The following is a 27,868-nucleotide window of genomic DNA, read 5'->3' as shown; positions in this document are numbered from 1 at the left end:
TGGAGGTCATGCTGTACAGACATATTCAGTCTCTCAGGCCAGGCAACTACCAGCAGGAGCCAGGAACAATCTCTCTTCCCCTCCTGTACAGTTCTGCACTGTTAGCTTGGCACATTGCTGAAGTGCTCACCAACAGAAGCCACCATCACACAACGCTGGGAAGAAAACACGCCGTGAAAATATGGTGTGTCCCCACCACCGGACCACAATTCTTCCAGAGAACTCAGTTTGGAATATGGCAATGAGCAATATTTCCTGCGCCAGCTGTGGTCTCTCTCCCAACTCAGCTCCAATAGCTGTACACTGCACCACTCCTAACAGCTGATGAGCACGGTGCATTGGTGGCCGGAGTTGCCGCCGTAGTTCAGAGGAAGGACACAACTGTGGCTCCTCAGCACGTCAGGCAGGCACAGAGGTGCTGTGCTGACAATACCTGCCTCGCAGTCCTGAGGGCTCACGTCCTCTCAAAGGCTGCATCAAAGCTGGCGCCCAGCCTGCGCATCGGCACGCAGCCCCAGCACAGGAGCTGGGTAACTCACTTAAGACCCACAAAAGCAGCAATGCCACTGCTGCAGCCAAGCTCGTGAGCGCACTGTGAGCCAGTGGGTCTTGCAGGTCAGAAGTTCCCAAACCACAATCCTCAGACCTCTCCAAAATAGCAGAGCTGTCCTGGACAATCCCAACAGCCTGACGTGCACGGCAACCTCCCCACAAGCAGTTACACGTACCCACTGACCAGCAGGATCTAACCTGCTGAGCCTCTTCGTTTTCACACTTGCTCTTCTGCATCTGTAATAGAAGAGTGCAACCAGCAGGAGGGAACAAATCAGGACCGGTGGAATGGGATGTGCCGAAAGTAAGAGCGTTGGGGTCTTGACTTGGTGGGGAAAAGTTTGTATAGTGGGAGGGTTGGAAGATGCAAGAAAATTTCACCATGAGATCTGGGTGGGAGATGTAATGGTGGTGGCAAGAGGTGCAGGTACCTGATCGGAAGTAAAAGCTTCCAAGTTGCAGTAAGGAGAATGTGTGGCAGGACAGTGGGGACAAGGAGTTTTACTCTTCTTTCCCATCTGTGTGGCAGAAAACAAATTACAAAGGTAAGGGACTGGCAAGCAGCTGTGAGATTCACTAACTTTTTTAATTCTTCGTGTAGAGAATGAGCACCAAAATTAAACGGCCAATTCCCAGCCACGCTTATCAGTCGTGCTAGAAAGGTGCGATATTCACCATCTTTTGCTGCTTCTGGACATTCTTGGCAGGACAGAATAAGTCCACAGTGGTGCTTATAGGAACCTGTTTGATCTTATCCTGCTTACAATGACCTCCTGCTCCCTCTTCTACCGGGCACGTTTCTAACCCAACACTCAGAAAATGAAGCATCTTTTTATTTATTTCACACTGCAAAGTTCCACCCATTTTTTGCTAGACCAATTATATTTTCCTTTTATATTTAGGATTTACAGTTTTGTCCTGCACAGTCTTTAGGAAACACATATCAAACTGCAGCAAATCAATAATTCATTTGAGCAACAAAAAAATCCAGCAGGCTCCCTCTGAATCCTAACTATACATGGACAGATGCCAAATAAACCTCTTGATCCAGAGCCATTTAGAGCTCTGTTCTCTGGAAGCCACGCGGGCTCAGAAAGAATATGTTTCCAGGCATAGGTGTTTATGTTCTTGCACACCCTTCCTCACGAAATGACCCCTGCATATATTCTAGTCAACCTCTGCATGTAAAAGAAAAGGAAAAATGGACCAGCAGTGAGCTATGTTTTTAATACCAAATAGCAACAATTCTGTCAGATCAGCGAGGAAAATAAGAACAAGAACTACGGAGCTTTCCTGACAATCAGTCCGACGTCTGCTCTGCTCTGAACAAACACAGCGTACAAGCATTCCTGTGGACCTCAAGGAGCAGATGTTGCAAAAACCCAACGTGAGGGGCACAACAAACTGGCTAAAATATGAAATATAGCACCAAACAGAACTGCAGCTGCCTTCCCCAACACTGGAGATTACAATAAACACACTTCTGCTCAAAGAAACCAGCTCAGACAAAATGTATTCACCAGCCACAAAAAAGTGAGGCAAATGTCATCAGACATTCTACTTATGATTAAGCTTGTCAAAAGTCACCACTACTGCCTTAAGCAGCTTTTACTATTCCAGATACAGACAGAAGTCCTGCAAGGATTTTGGTAGGCCCTCTACCCAATGCAGGAATTGGCAAAACTGCTCGTAGCTACTGAGAAACATCGTTAAAAGGAAGAGGAGAAATCTGTGGCAAACACAAATATAAGCTGGAGGGAATTCAAAATAGACAGTTCATACTCTTATGTTTGTCAATGATAGCAAATTAAAACTGGTCTTATGCACTCAATGTACAGGACTGGAGTATTTAAAAAAAACTCAATACGTTAAGCGCAGTATATCTCCAGAGAAATTAGGTATTGACTGCATGCCTCAGTGAGTAGAAAATCTACAACAATCCATAGGAGGCATTGATCCAAATATTACTTTCTAACTCTAACTATGTAACAATTTTTTAAATGTACACTGCATGCAGATGTAATTCTCTTTAATTATCAATCAACAAACAAAAACGTAATACTGTTTACACAATACAGTCTTTAAAAACAAATACAACGAATGCACTCAAATACTATGCTAAAACTAACAATGCAGTTGTGCCACATGAAATTTGCATCAAAAGAAAAAGGTCTGAAATCTAAAAAAACGTAAAAGACAAAACCAGCATGAAGAGCTGAGACACGAGGAAGGGCAGGTGCTCCCATCCCTTCCCAGCTCAGGGAGAATTCCTCTTCAGTTCCAGCACAAAGTAAAAGCCACCAGCACCATCTGTGCACACCTGCATGCACCCAAGTAACTTGTTTGAAAGCAGCAATTTGCCATCAGCTGCCAAAGGAACAGCACATCTGACTCTGCCCTCACCAGCAGCTGTCAGAAGACTATGGACTAATTCTACCACCCAAAAGCATTATGGAACAGTGGCCACTGGTAGGAAACTTTCTGGATCTCAGTTGACTGCATAACCTCTACATCTGCTGAACTCCACGGAGAGCTTTGGGGAATAAATAGACACGCAGCTGGGTTAAACTCTCAGTTCAGCTAGGCAAACACCAGTGTTGATTTAAATTGGTGGGAAATGGGTGCATGTGATTGGCTTTATGCAAGGATGTTATCAGCTCCAAGCATTGCCAGGAGGTACTTTTGAAAGCAAAAAATTCATAAATTTGTTTTAAGTTGCAACGTGTACCTCAAATTGCTATATATATTCAGGTAGCTGCTTTATGAGCAAGTCAAAATGTTCTCATTTGTCTAGCTCAATACAGCCGCTGGTACTATTCAAGGTTTTTGAGGTCTGAGATATTTATGTTGCTATGTACATTCAGGAAATGCCCTCTGGAAAGGTTCTCATTTATATAAAATAACATTTAAAATTTAGAACTGTATTTCCAAGAGCACTGAAATCAGAATGTACTCCACTCTGAAAAATCAGGTAACACTAGAATGCAGGCTTTCTACACACCTCCAACTTGCCACCATTGAAACAGCCTTCAAGCACTTTCCAGAATCAGTACATGACGCTGCGCCGAGACCCGATCACGAGTTGGGAGTACAGAAGATTGTTGAGCAGCGCAGACCTTTGCCTCAACTCTTGAAAGACTTTTAGTATCCTGAAACACCTCCGCAACTCTACATCTCACAACACGGGATGAGATGAGGGAAGCCAATGGCTGTGTCCTGCCTGTGCAGTCTCCAACAGAAGTTGCTGCAGATGCGTATTTTGCCCAGGATGTTGTGAAACCTGCTGCAAATGGGAAACTTGTAACTTGACCTTAATGGGTTCAGGCTGTTAAATGGTCAGAGCTGAAGCATTCTACATGAATAGTTTGGATTCTCTGCAGCATACCAGATAGTACACACTGTTTTTCCAGCAGGACTATCAGAAAAAAAGAAAACATCTGCGAATTTTCTTTTTGCAGCTATTAACAAGCAAAAAGCGGAAGCCTGGGTTAAGCTCCCACAAGCTATCTTTCCAAAATTTTGTTTCCCAGAGTCTCTGCTTTTCACCAATTCCATCATAGCTTTAGCTACTTGAGGAGGTAATCTAACCCACAGATCGCAAAAGACAACTCACACTGGCACGTGCACACTTTTTGTCACCTAAATCCTTAAAATTTCCCTACTCTTTCAAATGAAGTTACCTGTCCTGTAATCACACAGACACCTGTCCACGAGACAAACTAGCTGCTATAGCGATCCAACTGCCAACTCCCACATACTCCAGCTTCCATCTATTCTTCAAACAGCAGCCACACCAAAAACAAGCACACAGCCACATCATGCTCACTTCCAGGAAAAGCAGCCAGTCAGATCTGCAGAAAATGCACTGTATGCTTGAGAGAGCTAGAAGAGTCTGAAACAGATGCCTCTTCACCACAGAGTATTTTTTAGCAGGTGGAATTGTGCAGCGGTCTTAGCAGCAAATACTTGACAGTCTTATTTCATTTTTCCTAATGACCGGAGTTAAACGATTGCAGGTTTTAACAGCGCCGGCAAATTATCAAGACCCTCTACATTACATGGTCAATGGTCCTTTTAATAGAAAAAGCAATAATATACAGTTGTTTGTGCCAACTAAAACTCGTTAGAAAGTATTAGTTTAAGGTAACAGTTCAGCAGCTATTAACAAGCACAAATTTCTACAGTTATGGCTTCTGACACTACGAACTTAGCAAAGCTGGCAGCATAAAAACCATTCCTTTTGTTTTAGAAGATCTTGGGGGTGAGAAGGGGGAATAGGGGAAAGAAAACTTAAGAAAAATACCATTTCGTAGAAAGAGTCAAAGTTTTTCAATAATCGCCATTTTTTTACTAGCATAACATTAGAATTGACTTTTTGTCTTGCTGACATAGCAACTAAGAAAGTTGTGTTGCATTGACCATATTGATTGTGAACAATGCAGCCATCAGTGGGACTTCGCACCATATATTTTCGATATTGACCTCCCATTCCCTTTTCCATGGCTCTATGGGTCTGCTATTGGATTTGGACTGCAGTGTAATAAACAGCTAAGGTTTAATTAATGGTAAATGAATACAAGACATAGGTTATGACTTTAACTAATTAGGGAATTGTTGAATTAAGTCTGCCTTGGAATGCAAGGCAGTACAATCAATATCCAATAAAAGGACTATGTATGTAATTTACCTGCAAATGTGTTTCCAATACCATCAAAGTGAGTTTAAATAAGTAAGATATATGAAAGGCTACTGGAAAAAGATTTCAAAAAGTTAACACTTTATGACTTCAAAAGAGGTTTTTCTTAGGAATGTCATCTTGAAATATCCTCACATAACACAGATGGTGACACTCAGACACAGCCCTCCCTAAAGGACAGTGCAGACTAAACATTTTTCCTTGACAATGCAACATTAGCAAATATTGCCTCTGCCTCTACAGAGCATAGCAAACACAAACCAGGACTCCCAACATGAACTGATTAAGTTTAATGGCAAGCTTTTCTTGGGGCATCTTGGTCTGCCTTCCAGTACCATACGTGCAGCAGCCTTTTGGTTTTAATCATGCTGCTTCCCTTCCCTCCCCACTCCCCAGCCCTGGAGAAGCGCTTCCAGGTACAAGAAGAGGTCACCACACAAGGGTCTGATCAACCCTGAGCAATTCCCAAGACTACTTCTATTGTATACATCAGCTCACACAGCCTGATTACTCATTCTGTAATCACTCTTCTGAAATAAAAAAAAAGAAAGAAACCTACCTACTCCCTTGTGGGCATCTATGCTGGTAAACTCTATTGTCCCATTATGGCCCTTCCTAGGATTTTCCTGATACTGTTTGTGGTTCCCATTGGGACAATATCTGTAGGAAAGTCCATAATCTGCAAGATAAACCTGGAAGACATGAACAGACAAATGAATAATGTTTTTGTCCTTTGAAAGTATAACCTTTATAATTAAGTCTTAAGAAACTGATAGGTTAAGGACAGCCTTAGATCTAAATTTTATTAAACCAAATGGTGCCTCAGGATAAAATATGTACAACTGGGGGCTATAACAGCTGCCCTCCCCATTTAAATCCTTCCTCTGCTACACTACCTTATTTCAGAGTCGAGCAGAATTTCAGTCTTTATATTTTGTTCCCAAGCTCTCTCCTCTCCAGGTGGGCATCTAGACATCAAAACTGCAATATGCCTTTTATGTATCCTCACATCGCTTATGGGACCCCTTCCCCTCCTTACTTAAACAGGCACATACACACCCCGGGTTCAAATTTTCCATTGGCTGAGACTGTACAATTTCATAATAGCAGTGCAACTTAAAAGCCAGAGGAAATGAGAAGCAGCAGCTTCTCCCAGGTGAACTGGACACAGGGCTCCAGCATTAACAGAGACTGTGACGATGGGGCTGCTGGGCATTAGCCTAACTGTAGTCTCTTCTTTCTGAATGTCACTGTCAGTAAACTTGTACTGTCAACAACTCTTTAAACATAACATGTAAGATAAAACACAGTAAAACACACCAGCCCTCTCCCAACCCAGAAAGCAATCTTAGTAAACTACTCCTGAATTTATAATAAATTTTAAAAGGCTCAGAGCCAGACTTCATTCTAAGTTACTCTGAAGCAAATCTATGGAGCTAAATCAGTGCAAGAGAAAAAAAGTTTGGCCCCCATTGTGTATATTGCAGCAAGCTCATGCGTTCTGCCACATTTACCTTTCCAATCCCACATAGGTGATTTAATTTTTACCCAGAATGCTTCTATATAGCTACCTAAATAACCAGGGAGAGGAAGCTCCAGAGTTCTGAATGACACAGCTGGGCGATGCACTTGGATATTCCTGGGACTTAACTGTGAAAGTATTAGGTGACTTTAAACCTAGTCTTGCTCAATTTTCCAGTATTTGAAGCTGAAAACAGATGAGCTCAGGAGAGCTGAATTTTATTTTTTGTTCTGCTGCTGCCTGTCAAGACAAACCCAAACACACCATCTGGCTCCTATGCCTCTATTTCTCTACTGGCATAGTGCACTCACATTAATTCAGATTAAGAGCACAAGTCCACTCCATGAAGTTCAAATAAACATGTTCTACCTTCCATCAGAAGCAGACTTAATCCATGCAACATGATCAAATACTGCAGCACAGCTGACAAGCAGTAACTTGTTGAAAGCAGCTGGAATTTAGTAACAGTGTGTCCACCCCACAATATCCCATAGGTTGTTTTTGCACACTGGCACTTTCACACTCCCACCTGACCTTTGCCCCTTACACTGACCAGTTCTCACATTAGGTAATTGCTTTTTTAGAAATATCTATGGAAGGTACTATTATATTGCCAAGGAAACTGATCTCTAGGGCAAAAGCTAAACCATCTGAAGGCATATAAAGATCATTTCTACCAAACCATATTACGTTATAAAGAAAAAGTTCTTCTTACTCAAACCTTACTTCTGCTTTCACTTTCCTAAAAAGTAGCTTGTCCTACAAAAGTCTAAAATAAACTCTTTTGGCACTCACTTGTAGTTTAATTATGTCACTCCTGGTAGAGCAAAACCAAACAAAAAAACCCTCAAGAAAACGTAACACATTGTTTTGTAGTACATTATGTTGAACTACTGATTCCTGTTTGTGCCCCAGGCAGCTTCAAATCCTGGGATGGCTGGTCTCTTGGTTTTACTGCTTCTGCTACAGGATCTGTGCTTATCTGGAGCGTGTAAGCTGGGACGCGGCACTCTCTTCCTGCAGGGTGATGGCTTTTAAGATCACCGATGATGTTTTCCACCTGACAGACTATACAAACTGTGATACAAGATTAAAGACCGTAGGCACGTTTAGAAAATCTAGGACAAGGCGTAAACTTCATTGGGTTGACCAATTAGATTTTCTTGTGCATCCGTTCTCCAGCATATTCCTGATGCCTTGGTATCTGTCCTAATTGAGCCAACAGTCAGTGTGAGAGAACTAATTTAAAATACCCTAACACCAAGTTTTATGAGCCTTCTGCATCCTCCATGAGCTGGGAAGGAGGGAGTATGCTAGAACACGAATTCTTCCCAGGCTAAGATAATGCTATAAATTTGCAACATGTACAGTTGACCAGATCCAATAAGATGAAATACAGAGCAGATTTCAATCTTTAAAAATTAAGGCTATGCCTAATATTAAAATGAGATTTTGACTGTTAGAAAAAAACAATATGAGAAACACATCTGTCGGGTCTCCGGTTGTGTCCGGGCAGGGAACACTAATTTATGTGATAGACATTCCTATACAGCAGCCCAGTCTTGGTGGTCTTTCAAACTATTTTAACAACAGGGCACCTAGAAAATAGTCACAAATATTTGACAGTCAAACTTGAACTATATAAAAAAAGTTACCAATTATCCTACAGATAAATCACAGTAACTTTGTACTCTTAACCCATTTTTAAGCGACAGATTTGCATAAAATGCCTTCAGTAATAGTATCAGCAAGCAGTTTTAATTTAATACTGAAAAACTCTAAGAGTGAGCTTTAGGTTATCCTGCCTTGACCGATGGTGGCAAGACCTGGAAACTAAAATGCAATCTCTCCTGAAAGTCACTCACATGCAATTGTGGTAACATACATGACTGCACCACAGTGTGCTCCAGAATTTGGCCAGAGGCCGGTTAGTTCAGTTGGTTAGAGCGTGGTGCTGATGACACCAAGGTTGCGGGTTCAACCCCCGTTCAGACCCCATGTGTTGCCTGATTTAGTTGAGAGGCGTCCCTGCCCATGACAGGGAGGCTGGATTATTTAATCCATCTCTAAGGTCTCTTCCAGCCTAGGTCATCCTATGATTCTATGAGTGTCACTGTTCAGTTTACTTGTGGCCAAGTCATTCACCACCTCCACAACTTTCTTACATTTCACACAAATATGTAACCGATAGTAGCCTCTCAAGGCAAAGTTTATTGGCCACCAACAAAAATCAATCCCTTTCAGCTTGTACAAAACCAGCAAGGCACTGTTACAACCTTGCCACAACCATTATTAGGATGGGATGACTACATTATTTTAAATTACCATTAATTTCATTTCATCAATTCTCGTTATAACCCTTTCATCATTAAAAAGATATATAGTTCTTTATAGCTAGTTGTCACTTTTTGATACTGTAACACTGCATGCCCTTCAAATTTGCTCAGAACATGGTGGGTAGGAGTAGTTAACGAATTTGTAGGTTGTTGCAGGTTTTTTAATGGTGTAGGTAGGGGAGGAAAGAAGAGACTACTAAAGAATATTGAGAAAAAGTCAGTGTTAGTATGCATTTCGATAACAAATATTTTTCATCTGCATGCTTTTTTTAGGAACAACAAAATAAAGTAAGAACAAAAAGAGAAGAAAACATACAGAAAAAGATAAACAAGACACTTGAAACAAAAAATGGTAACATGAATGATGACAGCACCAGTGACTTAAGCCTAGAATGGCTGGGTTTAGCTATTATCTTGAACACTCCTTCCCACATACTCACTTATTTTAACTCTTTTATTTGTTCAAGTTTTTGCTGGTTTTTTTTCTTACGCATGCCAATCTGCACTAGTCTCAGCAGTGCTTAGCACATTGTTATTAGATTTTGTTATAGATTAGGAATCAGATTTCTTAAGTCTTCATGCTTAATTTCACGTAAACATCATATTCAAGCCAGCAGCCACACAGGCACAAAAACCTATTTACATGCACAAGCAACCAGCTGTAGATTCAGCAGTCCCCTCGTCCTTTCCGTGCATGACTCCTCAGTGCTTTAAGTTTGAAGTGCTGAATACCTACTAAATATATAAAATTCTTACAACTTGTACACATTGGAATATATAGCTTTTTACAATATCAAACTGCCCTGATCTGGAAAGTCATAAGCCTGGCACTTTGGATTCTCATGGTATTCTCTTTATCTTGCAGTACATGCAGGAGATTTATCACTGAAAGGATAACAATACAGTGAATTTTTTGCACACTTTCTTTCCAGTGGTTCCATTACCAGGCTTATGTAATGCGCTGTAAATAATTAAGTAGATACCTACTAATAAGAGGCAGATTGGTTGCTAATGGCCATAGTGCTGTCAGCTTCAGTTGGACACTACACTACAAAAAGGCTAAAGGTAGCCTAAAGCCCATTTCAGAACAGGAAGTCTTAAGTATAGTGACTGGCACAGAAATAGCACCTTTCACAAACCAGAAGCCAAGGAAGGAAGGAAGTTAAACAAAGGAGAGAGGGGAAGAAATCTCCTCTGACTTATTAGTAGCAAGTCCTGATGCTGGAATCAAATGAACTCCAAGATACTTGGGCCATTACCACAAGAAAAGTTAAGCCAGTGTAAATAGTTCCATACAAATGTAGCAGGAAGATCGATGGAAAGAAAATTAAGGCCATCAGATCATGAAGCTACATCTCAGATTCAAGGAATCACCAGGATCCATGAGTTAAACCTCAACTGTTTCTGTTTGGTGTTCCTGCATGCTGTATCCTTTCTAAAAAAACACATGAAAGAAAACAGAAAAGACTTTAATTTTTCTCAAATAATCTGCTCTTTAGCAAGTCTGTCATACTGGACTAAGGAGTACAAATCACAATGACTCATTTCGCAATGAAAAATTGTTTTCATGCCTGTTTTTCCTATGTAATCAATGTGTGAGCTCTGTACCTTCTATGCTGGGCCACTGAAAGCTGGTCTTAAAGTTAACATTTTGAAGAAAAAAAAAAAAGAAAATACTATGAGGCAATTGTTGCAAAGAGGCATTCTTTCAAATCCCGTTTCATTTATTAAAATACTCCAATTTGAAGCTCTTATCCTGTGACCACTTGTCCCTTTTAATAGTATCACAATTTAAATGAGTTTAATGGAATTCAATTGGTCTTCTATAGTCTGTATCAATAGAGCTTATTCTGCTTTATCAGACAAACAGTTACTACTACGCACCAAATTATCTTTAACTCACTGCAATACTGAGACAGTGCTTGACTTGTTCTGTAATTTATAGGTCTGATCACTTCAAGTTTTCTTTCAGGCCTCTCTGAGATTCATGGCCTGTGTGCTTTCTCTCCCTCAGTACATCACTCCTGTTCTGTCGGTCATTATGCTGGGTCCATGTTCAGAAACATATTGACTAGAGAATTGATCTTTTGACCTGTAACTCACCGAATGGCCTCACTCCCTTCTACTGAATAGATCTGCAGCAAGCTGCTCTTTTGAGGTCAGTTGATTCTGATCTTCTAACCATTTCTAAACATCATTTGGAGGTCACAGAGTGACAGGACCTTTACTTTATTTGTTCCTCTGCCTTGCCACAGAAAGTAGGGGATAGCAGTATGGATTTCACATGTTCTTTCAAAAATGATACTGTGATATTTATTGGCTGTGGTCTAAATTTACCAGGTTAATTTACAGAAGACAGAGGGTAGAAGCAGAAAGTGTAACACAGAAAAATGATCTTTTTTGGAACTGCAAGTCAGTGACAAATACACATATAAGAGTAGACAGGTAGAGCCACTAAAATGAGTACCAAGCTGAATATAAAGGTACACATGCTTTATTGAAGAGAGATTTATGTCTCTTCCCCAAACAGAATATGGAAATATATTTTAGTGTATATACATATATATAAAAGATTAATTACTCATTTCTTTTAAAAACAAATTTCTAGCATTAGAGAACACTTCCAGTTTATTATCTCTTCAAATCCTAGACTGCACTAGCATAAACACACGACAGAAATTCTTAAATCAAATGTCTTTATTATGCCAACTCACACTGGAGCTACAGGTCTCAGCTTGTGCTCCTAGGTTTGAGTCTGCCACTGACTAGATGCTCTCTCTCCCTCTTTCTAAGATCATGTTGATCACTTTACCTCTCTATTGTCTAGTACTTCTCCTAACTCAGGTAAAGAATATGTATTCAAGTCTGGGAGCAGATAGAACATCAGAGTCAACAATTCCAGGGGAAGGATACTCAATTAGTGGCATATGTAGATTTGCCAATTTGAAAGTTTTAGTTGGGGTTTTTGATGAGATTATGCCTTTTTTTCATGTCCCACAAGCCACAGAGCACGTATGTTTCAAAATATTGTTCTATATAATAAATATAACTTAAGTTATATTTCCACGTAAAATGTCTGTCCAGTAACTTGCAAATACCTTATTTTTTATCTGCCAATGAATTTACTACTCATAAAATCAAAATACTAGTATAGCACAATCTTCAGGCAGCTAACATGAGAAATAAATCACAAAATTATCCCGCAATCTGGCTAATTCAAAACCAGCTGATCAAAGCCAGCTACATGTCTTAAAATTTTATGATTACTGTAAATGGACATTTCCAACATGATTTCAATGTGAAAAACAACAGCATATCTTGCTGTCATAAAAATACGCAATAGTCAAGACAAAAGAAGTCATTTGAGTTATGTTAATGGGTTTGGGTAACAGATCATTTTGCCTCTAAATAGCCTCCTCCTTTGGATTCAGCAGGCTGGTAAACACCATAAACTGAGATTACATACTGGCTGCTACCACTGACTAGAAACATGGTTGTATTAAACAGCCATAATAGTTCTCAAACTATGTGTTTTTGAAAGCTGAAAAGTTCAATTTGACTCAACCACTTAACTTGAAACTTGTAAAAAAGCAGATAAAGTTCAATGGTTCAAATTCCAATGGCAGTGAGCTGTTTTGCAAGATCTGTTTCTTTATGACAACAGCAGGCAAACAAAAATTGAAAGGAAAGGAGGAGTATGCTTACAGCTAATTAGATCCGAGTGAAGTTAGAGAAGTCCTTTTTTCCCAAATGATATCTTTTTCCAAGGAAAAAGCTTAGATTTTATTAACTACAGAAAAAAAAGGCATCGTAAGAGGATGAGTAGGACATCATCCTTCAAAAGATTTGTTTCAAAACACTTCACCAAAACATTTCAGTTTCAAGGCTAGCTTTACGCTTTAGAGTGTTAGAGAGCAGAAACCTTAATCCTACTTACCTGTTATATCCACTACAACAAACAGCACAAAAGCATTAGGGACATGGAAACACAATTTATGACAATATTAGAAAGCTAGAAGTTCCCAAGAAAGAAAATACAATGGGCCACATTCTTAAACTCTACTAATAAACTTAAACTGGCATAATTTAGAACTGCAATTAGGTCCCCTAACTTACACTCTGAATTAGTTTACCCATCCATACTAGTATCCCAGTCAGCAGAGCACAAAGGCAACAAAGCACAGTTTTCTCTTTCTTCTATCCTCAGACCTTAAGCTCCACAGAGCTACTCTCAGAGTTGTCATGAGAGGATGTGAATGCTCATTCATAAACTTCTTTTAATACAGGAATTGTTAATGTTGAATATATATAGCTTAAAACTATGAAAAATTATAAATACATTAGAATAACAGTGTAGATAAGTAAACATGCTTACCTCTTGTGGATTGGTGTAGCCCAAAAGTAGATTTGCTGCTTTAATGTCACCATGGACATATTCATTTTCATGTATATATTCCAAAGTGTCCAACTAGGGAAGGATTTAGAACAGAGAAAAAAAAAATAAATCAGCATCATCTGCACTCTGACCCTAACACTACCACCAAACATTTCCCTTACACAGTGAAATCAAGGGCTATACAGGCTGAGCTGACAAACCTGTTTTGAGTTAGAGCAGAAGGACTGCCCACTCTGGCCACAGGATCTTTTCCCACCAGGCACATAGCTGATGGCAAATCATAAACAAGCCGTACTTTGCCGTGATGTATCCCTGCGTAACTACCTACATGTCCCAGCTTCTAAGGTCACAAAGCAAGAATGGAACTAAGACTGTATAAACACTGGAGTAAATGTTGAGAACAACAAGGTCTTGAAAAGAACACGTTTAATTAGCTCTGACTGGTTGGAATATATTTGATTCTATCAGTTATTATCTGACCCGCGTTTCACATCACCATCCCCCTACATCACCATCTTGCTTCAGCTCCTAAGGTACAATACCTCTAGTTGTTATTAAAAGACAGATTTGCCCTTGGAAACTCATACAAAGGACAATCTAATCCTGGCTTTTGGAGAGTACAAAGAGTGTTATATGCTTGTCAATTATGCGACTACAAAAGCCTTTCACTTAAATAATAATAATTGTCATTGTTCTTACTATTAAAAGGAAACCTTGGAGATGTCCAGTCTAAACCCATTGCTTTAAACAGGACTAATGTAAGTCAGGTCAGGTTATACAAGAGATGGAATAGTCAAGTACTACAAGTCCCCAAGGATGGATGTTTCACAGCCTCAGGGGAGCACATTCCGGAGTTTTCTGCAAAAACTTTTTCTTTGTACTCAGAGTTCCTCTTCCTGCAACTTATGACCATTGCCTCTACTCCATTTGCTGCACACCTTTGTTTGGCAATAGCAGTCTTCCACGACACAAATGATAGTACAAAGAAGTGCCTACATAATCTTCCGCTAGTGTGTGCCAGTCTACACATATCTGAAAACAAAACTGGTATTTGCAGACTAGCCAAATGCTGGCCTGTGTGTTCAACAAACGTACTGAAAGTTTTGCATTCAGGCATACAATTGTGAACTTTGACAAATATGGATGTCTAATATAATACCCTTCAGAGATTGGAGAGAAAAAAACCAACATATATTAAAACATATGAGAATAGGCTTACACATCTCAGTCTAGACCAACATTTTGAAGCACATGGTCTACAATTTAACCTATCAGAAAAAAAATTGTTTTGAGCCCATCAACTTCCAATCCGCAGGATCTTTCTACTTAATATTCTTTTCTGGAAAAAAACCCCAAACCATAGCATTTACATACATCTAATTGTAAACTCAAGAGCTACCCAAATGAATTATACTAGAAATTTTGTAGTTGCACTCAGCAAGTTCGAGGCATAGCAATTTCTCCCCGCTGTACATACCATTCGTGCCCCAAGCTGCAGAACAGTCTCCTTCTTAAATCTACTTCCACAATCTTCAAAGATTTTTTGAAGGTCTTCTCCCAGTCTCTCCATGACCATGAATCTATAGCTACCAGGAAATACATAAAAGGGGGGAATGCTTTAAGACAAGGCTGCAAGTTTGTGTCAGATTGAAAGGACTTGTCTCCACTTTGTTGAAAATGGATATTCAGTCAATTTGAGGCTTAATTAGAATTCTTATTATTACCTTTTTCCCTTGTACTCAGCCAAGCCTGATCCCCAAAACACAGGAATTCCTAAACATCTTATTTTTTTGAGATTCATCCATTTTCTTACTGCAATAATAATAAAAAGATAACATTGGGTTAACAGTAGCTAGAGAATTTCAGGCTCGGTGCCGGTTGTATTATTTTTGGTGGGGTTTTTTTGGCTATTAAGCCAAGGCTTTGAATGAAACAATGAAACAAATAAGACTGATTTGGCAGTTTGTGTAGCAAATAATTCAGGCCATAACTTTATTCTGAACTTCTCTACATTCTGCAAAACAAGAATAATTTTTTTGTTCCAGCAATGCGGTACTTTGTTCGTGTAGTTGGCAGATGAGCAGTTATCAATAGTTGAAGAAATAATTCTATTAGAAGTTGTATTTATTCAATGCAGAATGCTTCAAGCTGTCTAAAGTGCTTACATCTACCAGTAATCTAAGTCATCCAAAGTCTTTAGGACAGTTCCCATGAATAAATCACATCCATGCTTAAGTATCTGCAGAATCAAGTGCCTTGATTACTACTAAATCCTGTGGTGATTCCACACACTCTTAGCTCTGCACATGGAAATAGTTACTAGTAGAAATACAGTTACCAATTAGTCCATTTAGCACTTTTGTTCTAAGGCTGGCCTCTCTCTGGAGTCTGTTTGTCGACGTGTAGTCAGAAGAGTGTACATAATAAATTTGGCACACTTCTCCTTTCTGATCAGAAAGGACAAGGATGACATCCAAGCAAAGAAACCTATAGCACCAACTAGGATTAGTTCAGTGTCTATGAAACAATTTGGCTATCAAGCTCTAAATCAACAGTTCTTATCTGAAGTAGTTAATCCTGAACTTGTCCTTAAATCTACCTGAATCAGAACTCATATATTACTTACTATGTTCTTGTTTTGCAGCCCTCTGATAAAATTTCAGTTCAGAAAATAAGGGGCCATTTTCAAGATATTCCTGTCGAGAAATACACAAATTTAGCATCATAAAATGCAGTAGAAAGACAACAGTTTCTAAAGAAAAGTGCATGAGAAAAGCAAAAGGATGAAATCCATTTTATTCCCCACCTCTCATATATCACACCATCTAAAATGTAATTTTAATAAGTAGCTAAAAAAATAAGAGTTGTTTGGCAAGACATTTTCATAAACAACACAGAATCTTTCAGGAATTATTTAAGAAGCTATTTTCAGAAATATTGTGAATCAGGCATGTTTAAGTTCATAGCCTGATTTTCCCTGCTGAACTGTTGGGGGCAGTAATTAAGGAAAGGAAAGAACCAGTCAAGAAAATACTGTGAGTTATGAAAATGCCAAATATATCCCCAGTTAGGGAAATTCTATCAAGATATTAAAAAATGGAGGGGGGAACAAAAAAAAAAAATCAAAACCAACACAAGCATGCAATACAGAGCCAGTGCAGAAAATAAGGATAGATAATTAAGAGAAAGAACTGCAAGCAAGTTAAAAATTTAGAAATGAGATCTCCATGTTACCACTTTAATTACATGCACTGCATCATCTTCTACAGGAACATGAGTTTGAGGGGAAGCTGCAAAGTAAGAAAAAGATAGGGATCAAGCTGTATTCAACAAATACTTTTGCAAAGATCATGCTAACATTGCATAAGATCACCAAAAAATACACGACAAAGATACCCAACATTTTGTACAAATTCCTGCTTTTAAAGGTCAGAGTTTTGCCAAGTTCAAAGAAAAATCAAACAAAAACAAAACACACAGAGAGAAATGTCAATCATAAAGTACAGAAGTAATTTTTACCCACATTTACAGAACCCTCTCCCTCAATGCTAATTAAAGAGTAAAGCAGGATGTCTCCATTGCTTGCACCACAATGAGGTATTCCGTTATAACTGACCATGTTTAAGTCATTCCAGTCAATTGGATAACCTCTGCATTTGGTTGCTGAAAATCCACTGTCGTGACAAAGATACCACTTAAAGTTATGACCTACATTATGCCTCTAGAGAGGACTGCCTGCTTTCCTCTCTTGGAAATTAATTTGGTCCTATAACCTTGATTTCTATCCTGACATTATTTAGACATTGGCCTAAGTTAGGGATAGCACATCCACCACCTGCCTAAAGAGATGAGGGATTGTGCCTCTTAGTGCAAGTAGAGGTTTCAAAACAATAATTGACCACATGTGCCAATTACAGCCCAGGAGACAGAACCCCTCAGCACAGACAATGCAATCCTATTTTCTTCTGACCCTGCGAGAACTATCAGTTCTCTCTGATACTACTGAAGCTACATGGAGCTACACTGGGATTAAAATTTAATGAGACTAAATCATCTTTTAGAATCATCACTGAAAAAAACTAAAAAGAAGACAGTTCCTAGGAAATAAGTGTCCCCTTCAAACTTCTTATAATGATCAAATGCCAGCAACAGTCCAGGTGTGAAACACTTCAACCATCAGCACACACAAAAATAGGCTACTTTTATCCACATAATAAAAATCAAGTAAACTTGGATCTAATCAGCCATCCAACCTTACATTTTTTGATGGTCAGGCATAAAAATATTTTTATAATGAACAGATTCTTTCAGCTGCCATCTCCCTTCAATTCTGTTCAGCATCGGGGTTGAATCTGGCAGCATACACACCCTGAACACCTGCAGAGTCCCACTACCTGCTTCTTGACACTTGCCCACGTGAATGCTGCTGTGTTAACACCACATTAAGACAAAATGAGCATATCCTAAAATGGTAGCTGTGAAAGGTGTGAACTATCCATAGATTCAAAAGAGTAGCAGTCCAATTCAGAATACAGTTTAAAACAGTCATATAACCATGAAGGAAATTTTGGTAATCTTTGTTCTTACCACATTACTGTACTGAACTGGGAATTAAGGCACAGGTGCTTAAGTCTTTATCTTTCTCTACACATGTAGACTATGTGTTAATAGCTGAAGACAGTTTAAAGGAATGCATTCCATGTGTTTTCATTGTATTCAACAACACCACATCACCCAAACAGAATTAGACGTGCTCCTCTACTGACACAGATCAGAAAAGAATCTGTGTTTAAGAAAATGTATTTTAATAGTAAGTTACTTAACAGAGGTTTGATAGGTAGAGGAGCATCAAATTTAAATGTATTTGAAAGAGTCTTCCCTGTAGACATCTTGACATTTTAAAAAGAGAGGCCTCATTCATGGTAATCTGGAAGAGACAGTAACAGCTGTCAGGGTAATGAAGAAGAGCAATTAACAGGAGGTAGCCAGCAAAAGGGCCTAACCCCCACGGTTCTTACACTATGCTAGTATGGATGCTTTTTTGAGTCACACTGAAAAAACATCCTGAAGAAAAATAAAACCAAAACTAACCAGCAATCATTACAATGTGAAAAGGAAGAAAAGTCAGACAAAGCTCAACAAGCTACAGGAACAGATGTTGCACAAAATGAGGAACATGACATTCAAATCTACAACAGGAGAAATGGTATTATTTTGACTGCACATACATGAAACAAGGCATAACATTCACATTGAATAACACTCAACTTCTTACACAGATAATGCTTAGATATTTTCATACATACAGATCAGCACAAGTTGCATGCACACCTTCTGTTACATCATTCTAATTAACCATTCATATATGAGGCAGCAATACTTTGCCCACAGCTTAGAAATAAGACAGACTATTTTTTATCCATAAATAAACATAAATGGTTTTTTAAAAATTGTCTCATTACTATGTATAGTTACTTAACAGACTGGAAAGGCTCCCAAGGTTTAACAAACAGTCTGATTACATACCTCATAGACCACCACCACATACTCTCCTGTGAGTTTAGCTCATAGTTAATTACTGTATACTTGTAATTAGCCATGTGCTAGCCTCGTTCTGTGTGGTAGCACATGGCTATTTATAATATTACAATCAGTTAAATGCTAGACTGCAGGACAGTAAGCAGAGACCCTGCAGGAGATCAATGCTGATAGGCAGGAGGTCTCTGATGGCACGTGAGTACACACACACAGTACCAAGAGTGCTATACGGCAAGATTATCTTTGCAAAGGATATCTCAAAATAGCATAAAACCAACATAAACTGGGAACTCTCACACTTGTTATCAACTAGAGATGCACAATCTCCTTACATCTAGGAGGGCGAGTGTTGAAGTATGCACTCAAAGCCCTTGTCTGCATACTTGTTAACTGGGAATACTGGTGCAAGGTGAAGCTGCATAAGGGGCTGTGGCTGTTTCTATCCCATGCCAAGATGAGTCTCAAAAAACATTTGCAAAGGGCACAGCTCTATCCTCCTTTCCCTTCCTTCATCCTGTAGTCACTACCACCACGTCAGTGAGACGCATACAAATTTAAAATGCAGTCTGAAATTAAGCAGTGCAGCAAAATTCACATTCTTTGCCATAATTTCCAACTGTTGTGCCTACATAACACAGCAAATAACTTACCTCAAATTAATCCACATCCAGAATTCCCTAGTTTCACTCAGGCACAGCAGTTATGGTCTTATCATCCACTTCAATCGTGAATTTCAACTGTTTTGTTGCCGAGTGCCACAACCTTAATTAATGTAGCTTTCTAAATGTTAATAAGACATGGTAACAAAAGGGTGCTTCTGGATGAACTGCAATTTCCTGCGACCACACAGCACAATTGCATGCAGTCTGACAAAAAAACCCGTGCCAATTCTATTTGCCAGTCCAAACGTGCTTGTTGTAGTTTTAGCAGTTAATTTGTGGCAGTCACATTTGGAATATGGTGAAATATTTTCAATGGCTCTCACATAACCAGTTTTGTTGACAAAGTTTACACAGTGGAAAAGAAAACAGCATTGATTTGGCAGCTTGGAAAAACATCCCTGCTCCTGTCTGCAGCTGGTGCCTTAGCCACTGCTAGATATTTTGAGGACATATTTGTTTGGGAAACATGAATAAAATTATTTTCACAAGTTCTTGGGTTGCTAGTATTTTTTTTCCTTTGTTTCATTGGTTAACTAATCCTGAAGAGTGATATTATCAGCTTAGGTTTTTGATGAAATAAAAACTAACATCAAGAAATATCACACTTCAAAGTTACAGGTTACCTATAAAAAATAAGCTGGAAAAATTCTGATCCTGTATTAAGTTAAGCGAAACACTGTTCAATTCAATGGCTAACAAATGGGGGGGCTGCTGCTCAGAGCATCTAACAATAAAAAACAATCCAAGTTGCCAAAATAGTTACTCAAACCAAAATGTATACAAATTAATAAAAAAATTAGCATCTGCTATTTAACACAAATCTTCAAATATTTCTTGCATACCAAGGTTAGTAACACAAATATTTAAAGGCGAACAAAGCACATTGTTTTCCCACCTGGCCTTCGCAATATCCAGTATTTACCAAGACCTGAAACATGCAGTGCTTGAAGGCTGTTTACAGTCCATTTTTAACACAGCCTAAGGAAGACCTGTTTCTTTGCTCATATTGTTAAAGATGCATCATCATTTTCTGGACAGACTCTTTTCTCATCAGTGTTTATGAATAGTTTTTTTTCTAGATTACATTCATAAAGGGTACTTAGAAGAAGAGAGTTTTATTATACAAATTACATGTATATAGCCCACTGCATTACGCTTGCAAAACCATCTTCCACAGGATCTAACCAAATTGGATTTGGTAGAAAACTGTTCTCAACTGTTAAACTGTTTTGCATATAACTGGAAACACCTTCAAGTTAAGAATGTTAAGTACAAGCAGGAAAATTCACCACATCTCTTATTCACTTTTCTATAAAACCTTAATCTTGATTCACTACAGCCAAAGTTTTGTATTCCACAATAAGGAGAAGCCACTGTTTGACTTTCAAAGTTAATTACTCTAAGCTGGAATAGGTATGACACATCCTTTAACCCCAGGCAGAAAAGCTACGCATGGTCTGCTCTTACAGCACTCTCAGATGGGAGTCCAGGCCTCTAATATTTAAAACTTGATGCACAAACTGTTTTCTGGCAAGATTCTGCTCCAGCCCATCTGCTAGTCTGACAGGGTGCCCACTCAGATGATACTATGCCAGTTTCAGTGGGGTACAGGTGCCAAAGACGGCTGAAAGGAGTGCCCTCCATAAGGCAACAGGTGCCCTACCCTTCATCTGAAGCTGTTCCCGTCACCATTTAACATGATATGTTAATAAAATCAATTCATAAAACATTAACAGAATCAAACCTGTTCTACTGACTTTCTAGTTTTACTTGGCATGCCACGGTCTCAGTCCCTGACCAGAACTCTCACAAAGCAAGCTAATGAAGAGCCCAAAAACGGCTCCCAAATCATAGGTCCGTAGATACAAGAGGGCAAAAAAAAAGCTAACAACAATCTAACACATTATGTGGCAGAACGCTAAAGTAAAATAGTAATGACCTCTGCAGACTTTGCAATGGGCTTTAACAACTGTGTAAAAATGAGTTATGCTTTCAAAGTTAAGACTTCTAGCCCGCAGAAGACCAAAAAAAGAAAGCAGGAAGATTCAAGACAAAACAGTCATGAGCAAGAACCAGTTGAGACAAGGAGTATTTCCTCTTTAATGGATGGTACAGGCTGATCCTGTACCATGTGGTCAGCCCTAATTAAAAATCAGGGTAAATTTACGATTTAGTTTGCCTACAGACAGGGTGAAATATTAAGCAATCCACCTGCTATATTTATACAGGTTAATATTAGCGACTAGATAAAAAAAAAAAAAATCTTTCCTGAAGTGGTGTTTGCCTGCCAACAAATTTATTTTCACACTGAGGTTCACACCTGCAGGTACAAGACTTCTCCTGAAATGCATTTCAACATCTGAAGGTTAAGAAAAATCCATCCCTAAACAGACAGTTACCTGCTAGTGCCATTAATTACAGGGTTTTGCTATTAATATTCTTCTTTCCACTGAGTTTATAAAAATCATGCTGAATGTATATCCTTCAGTACCATTCTCACTGCATTTTTGTTATCTGTACTACAGTAAACATCTGAAGTTAATTTAAGCAACTGTTGAAGTACATTGTTTCACTAGGACCAATTGCTAAAGCCAGCTTCCTGATGCAAACCAAAGAAAGAACAGTATGACAGTATCAAAATGTGCTTCTATCAAGGCTTCTCTTCCGTGACACAGGTACACTCCTGCTCAAAGGTATACAAATTATTCACGGAAACTACTCTTTCTGAAATAGAAACAAACTTTCTTTCACATCTCAGCCTGAATCCCTGAACACCAGGCTTCAGAATATCAATTGCAGAGTATACTACGTTGCAAGCTTAAAAGCAGAGAAGGCCAGAACCACACCTCCTCCCTACCTCCACCAGCAGCAGAGCTCCCTGTGCCACTGATATTAAAAGACAATATTCACCCATATAATCACTGTTTACTGCTCAAGCTGATATTTGCTGCTTCTTGGAAAATGGAGGGGAGGAGGAAGAAAAGAGAAAAGGATAGTGTGCTGGCTATACCGGTGACAGATCTCCAAACAGGGCAGAATTATCACCAATTACAGCTTTATCATTATGTACTTTCCTGAGCTTCCCATACTGTAACAATACATAAAACCAGCAGTCAAACAGCAACACATAAAGACCTGCTGCAAAGACAGCTATGAAAAATGGTTTCAAAACTCTTAACTTTCTCTCATCACTTACAAAGTTCCATTACAATACACAGGTATAATATGATTAAAACACATTTACAATGTAGTAATCTCTATTGTAAAAGACGCTATCTAACGAAAGTGTGTATATAAATACATATAAATAAATACTTCACAGAACCATCAGTTTCCATAAGTAGACAGTTTCCTGAAAGTAGACAATACTGTGTACAGCAGATTTCACTGTGACAATGAAATCTTAGCAAAATATTGTGTGACCTTTCTGCACTGAAATTTTCAGTCCAAATTGTGCATTAATAGAGTGCTTGCTGCAGGACTAGAGAATGATTTATATAAAGACTAGTGTTAATTACTGACTGCGATCAGGAAGATAAATGGGAGAATGAAAGGCTCTCAGTAGCATCCTCCTCAACTCTTGCTTAATTTTCCAACGTACTGCCACTGTTCTCCACAGGACCACAAACTAGCCATGAGACCATCAATATGTCACATTCTTCCCCAATTGCTCTCCCTTCTGCTTCCCCTTATCAAAGGGTTAACAGCTCTGTCTGAGGTACTTGATAGCAAATCAGCATCAGTAACAAAAAATTAAACTTCTAACATACAATGGTACAGCTAATCCCAGCCTATGATCCATATTACTCTTGCTACAACAAAAGCAAGAATATGTTATGCTTCTGGCAGGAGAAAAAGTTCTCCGCTTCAGGAGCATTAGGAGGAATCAGCATTTGTAAGCCTTCTGCTGCTGGATTTGCTCTGGCAAAATAAAAATGGAAAGGGAATCCAGAGGAAGGGACCAGTCAACAAGGAAACAGACAAGATGGCACAGACAGGAAAGAGAAAGAATAATTAAAAACCAAAAGAAACTGTTTGCGAGGCAGGACAGAACTTGTAGATAATTAGAAGTTTAGAAGCCTTGGACCTGAAGAGACTGTTTCCATCCTAGAGCTCACAGTCAGTAAATGGCTTTCAGCAGCTTTGATTTAGTGAACCACATCTTCCACAAAATGCATCCCTTGTAAATATATTTTGCAGAGATACTGTAAAATTTCTCTAGAACATTGTTATAGATTAATGGAGTATGAAGTACCCTTAATGGGAAATTAAGCTATAACAACGGACATCAAAATCTTTACACCGCTACTGTAAAAATACTGATTAAAAGATATAGCCGGCAAAGTTAACCTTTACTTTTATAAAAGGTCTGTGCTGTTCATATCTGGCAGGCACTTGAATCTGTCTCCACTTGCCTGTCTTGCCCACTTCTCTACAGCTCTTTCTGGATTAGCTTCTCACCGAAAGTTTAGGGGTCCTCTCACATCTTGCACCAAAAACTTGTATGAATGGCCCAAAGAAAGAAGGTGCCTCTTAGCACCAAGCATCCATACCTTCCACTCTACGGATCCTCATCAACTTCTCTCTCCTTGAATCTCAAAGTCTTTCGTAGCATCAAGCCCAAAAAAAGCCATGGGATTATATACTTCACGTAATATATATCAGAGATAAAAGGAGAAATGTTTAAGATTTACTCCCAAGTATTGATACTGGCTGAATCTTTCTTGTTTAGCTCACCTCTTTATTTGTAGAATGAGCTTCAAGGGGAACTCAGCCTTCAGTACAGCGTTACGTGTAACATTCACTACCCCTTCTGAAAGAAGGGGTTAAACGAACACAAATACCATTATAAAATTTGCAGCTGGATTTCTTCAGCCATGCTGTCACTTACAAAAAGAGCACAGAACAGTGATACTAAGGGTTCCAGATAGTATTCTCTGTCTCAACTAATCCACTCACTGCTTTCCACCTCAGTTCAGTGAGTGCCAAACCGCAACAAACACTGCAATATATGGAATCACCTCAGTGGTCTGGGTGATCAGGCAGAAAACTAATCAAACCTGCATGGAACTGACTGAATCCCACGTGCTATACCACCCACAATGCACCGGGTGATGTGACTGCAAGAGCAAATGACACAACCATATTCCGAGTGGTTCAGGAACACAATGTTTTTTGTCTTACATGTGGAAAACTACATCCACTACAACCTTGCTTTCCACACTGCATATGTCCCTGTTCCCTCAGTCCCTTCTCTTCATGGAACTCTTCTGCAAGCTCGTCTTCCTTTCTTTTATCCTTGAATGGCAATATCCAGAGACTCCTTAACTACTCCTCTTAGCTCATGCTACGGTCTATTTTCTTATGGAAACATCTCATATATGCTCTATGCGCAGTATCTCTCAAACATAACCAGCTGACATTTCCAAGAAGATCATAATAAGTTACCAAATATATCAAAAGGAAAATAGAATAGTGCTAGCATTTGACTCCTCTGCTAGCTGAAATCCCTATCACCCCACTGGTGCAGTCTGCAGAGCAGTTTGGTATGTGTGAACTATACAAATTCCAGAAGAAACTAAACCAGGAACTCCACTACATGAACCTATCAGAGGCACTCCAACTACTACTAGTAACATAAGGTTCAAAATAGTTCCTTTGAACAGCCTCAAACCGTGTGCTTGGTGAGCAAATTCAGTGCAGCAGACCACACCAAATCTAGTCCCAAGTAAAACAAACCCCCAGCTTAAATAGAGCGTACATACAGGGCTGTATCCACTGTCACCATTTAGTCATTCACTTCTGTTACACCAAACTACTTGCAGACATATATATAGCCTTAGTTTTCTCCAGGTTGTTCAGTGACTGTTTACTTTGCAGAAAAGCAGAAGTAGTGGCATTTAGGCTTTTACTGAAATTTTTTGCTTCATTTAGAGGCATTCAGTGGAACAAAGTGCCAGCTTACACCTTCTTCCCCCCTAGAAAGCTTCTCCACTCAAACCTGAAGTCTAGATGCAACTTCAGTCCAGATACACAAGTAAAACTGTCCACCCTCCTGTAGTTTACAGCTACACATTAACAGTTGGAAGAACAGTATGACTGAGTATCCACTTTAGCAAAGCAACATCTGACCACATACGGAACTACCACACGTGACATAAAACACAAGTCTTCAGCTGCCATTCATTTCTCTGTGATTAACCATAACGAACATGAGGAGGAAAAAAAGGATAGGAAGAACAGTTCAGTGCAATGTAAACTGTTTCTAAACCGCTGAAAGTGGACAAGCACTATGAGATAGCCAGACAGATGTAATGAAGGTCACTGTAAACCTGTCACCAAGAGACCAGTGGTACACCAGTGCTACATTTATGTCTGCAAACAGGAAAGGAGCAAACATAGTAATCCTCATATAGAAAATGCACACTTTTTCTCTACAGTAGCTGTCTGATGCTACAGTTTGACACTTATGAACAACTCCTTCACCTCCATGAAACCACACTGAACCTAGCACAGATCTGCATATTTGAAAAGAATTACTAAAGAAAAAAGAATTGAGAAGGCATATGACATATGATGCCTGTCTTAATGAAAATCTGTGTCATCATAAAATTCTGGAAATCACACTAAGTGGAAAGCTCATGCTGCATAACAGTGCATTAACAGATTATTTTCTGACAAATCACTCAGCATTTCTCACATCCACTCACATCATTAAGATATTAGCTGAAAAAAAAAAAGTGTGGAAAACAATAAAAACTGCATTTTTTTCCATGGCAGAAACATACAAAAAGGAAAAACTCAAAAAAAGGTGTAGCTGATTTATGTATAGGAGTGACTTGCTTATCAAGTTCTAAATATTAATGCTCCAAAGAGAGAGTTAACATACCTCTAACTTAAAAAGATATTGTTTGACTTCAAGGACAATGTACTAAACTGCTTCTAGATAACTCTTTACTGGTGTCTTAATACAAGCTCAAATTAGTCCCTAACAGTCACTGTGGACTAGTTTGCCTATATATGTTCATAGCTGAAAAAAAAAAACAAACTATAAAGAAAAAACTCATATTGTTGCACTGAAAACAGGATTTGCTCTTTTATAGAGGCCAGCAATATTAACATACATTATATCCTCTCCAGTGACCCAGAATGCTTTACAAACTGCCTTTCAGAACCACTGATTCCTTATAAAGCACAGAGTGAAATGCAGCAGCTTCTTCTGAAGATAATACAGAAACATATCTAGGCTAGAGCAAATAAGGAGTGCATAAATGCACTTCAACAGCAAACTTCCACCTCTGGTGAAAGGTGTTAATTCAGAAACAACACTCATTTAACTATTGTTACTGTTATATTTTTGGGATGAAAATTGTTTTAGTCTTGGCCAAAAGATCACATTTCTACTAACTGGAAACCCAAAGAGTGCTCTAGAACATAAAACTGGCATAAGTACAAAGTGGCAGCTAACAAAAGCATTGCCATTACTATGAAGAGTATTGTCTGGCAGTGCTCTTCAGTAGTCTTTGACAGCAGCAGCACATTGACAACCCCACCCAAGTTTCATATAAAAATGCATCAGGAGCCAACAAACTAGGCTGGACATCCCATGAACATGCTGCACCATCAGCAAAACTTTGAATGACAAAAACCACTCACCTGGGCGCTGCAAATGTCAGAATACCACACCACCACAGGTGACCACCAGCATGTAAACAGTAACTTTTTTAACCCATTCCCTCTTACTCACGTCCTAAAATTACAGAGAAACTTGCAAGCCACCCTCTTAATCACTCCCAGTACTTTACCTAAATAGATCAAGCCAAATCCTCCCTGGCCAATCTGACTGCCCAGCCTCCAGACTTTTCCTTCGGTGTCTTTCAGGACCATGTCTCTTGGGAGCGGAACTGGCAACTTGCCACTGCCGCGACCCTTAGGTGGCATCGTACCTTGAGGGAGGAGAGGGAAAAGGAAAGAAAAAGTTGACTTTTTGCAAGAAGAAACAATATCCCTCGATGTGCTTTGCCCAACAGGCCCCGAGCAGGGCCTCCCCCCGGAGATGGCCGGGCTGCTCTCCCCCGCCCCGGGGCCTTTCCCTGGAGCGGCAGCCCGGGGCGGCTCACCCGTAGCGGCCTACCCTCTGAGGCCCGACCGCCTCCCCCACCTCCC

The 27,868-nt window shown here is 39.3% G+C and overlaps 1 protein-coding gene across 1 annotated transcript in view; it reads right to left on the bottom strand.

Annotated features, from left to right (window-relative positions):
• Nucleotides 1–27,643, bottom strand: part of VRK2 (vaccinia related kinase 2) — a 43,799-nt gene extending 16,156 nt beyond the window's left edge. Inside the window, exons 1-7 of the mRNA XM_009873405.1 lie at nt 27,508–27,643; nt 16,737–16,792; nt 16,129–16,198; nt 15,227–15,314; nt 14,980–15,088; nt 13,482–13,574; nt 5,808–5,940 (exon numbers count right to left, since the gene is read on the bottom strand). Of these exons, the coding sequence (XP_009871707.1) occupies nt 5,808–5,940; nt 13,482–13,574; nt 14,980–15,088; nt 15,227–15,314; nt 16,129–16,198; nt 16,737–16,792; nt 27,508–27,643 (685 nt within the window). The remainder of the gene's footprint in view (nt 1–5,807; nt 5,941–13,481; nt 13,575–14,979; nt 15,089–15,226; nt 15,315–16,128; nt 16,199–16,736; nt 16,793–27,507) is intronic.
• Nucleotides 27,644–27,868: the final 225 nt, after the last annotated feature.

The sequence above is a fragment of the Apaloderma vittatum genome, unplaced genomic scaffold (assembly GCF_000703405.1).
Source record: "Apaloderma vittatum isolate BGI_N311 unplaced genomic scaffold, ASM70340v1 scaffold7490, whole genome shotgun sequence".
NCBI classification, from domain to species: Eukaryota; Metazoa; Chordata; class Aves; order Trogoniformes; family Trogonidae; genus Apaloderma; species Apaloderma vittatum.
This window is presented reverse-complemented; position numbering and strand designations above follow the sequence as displayed.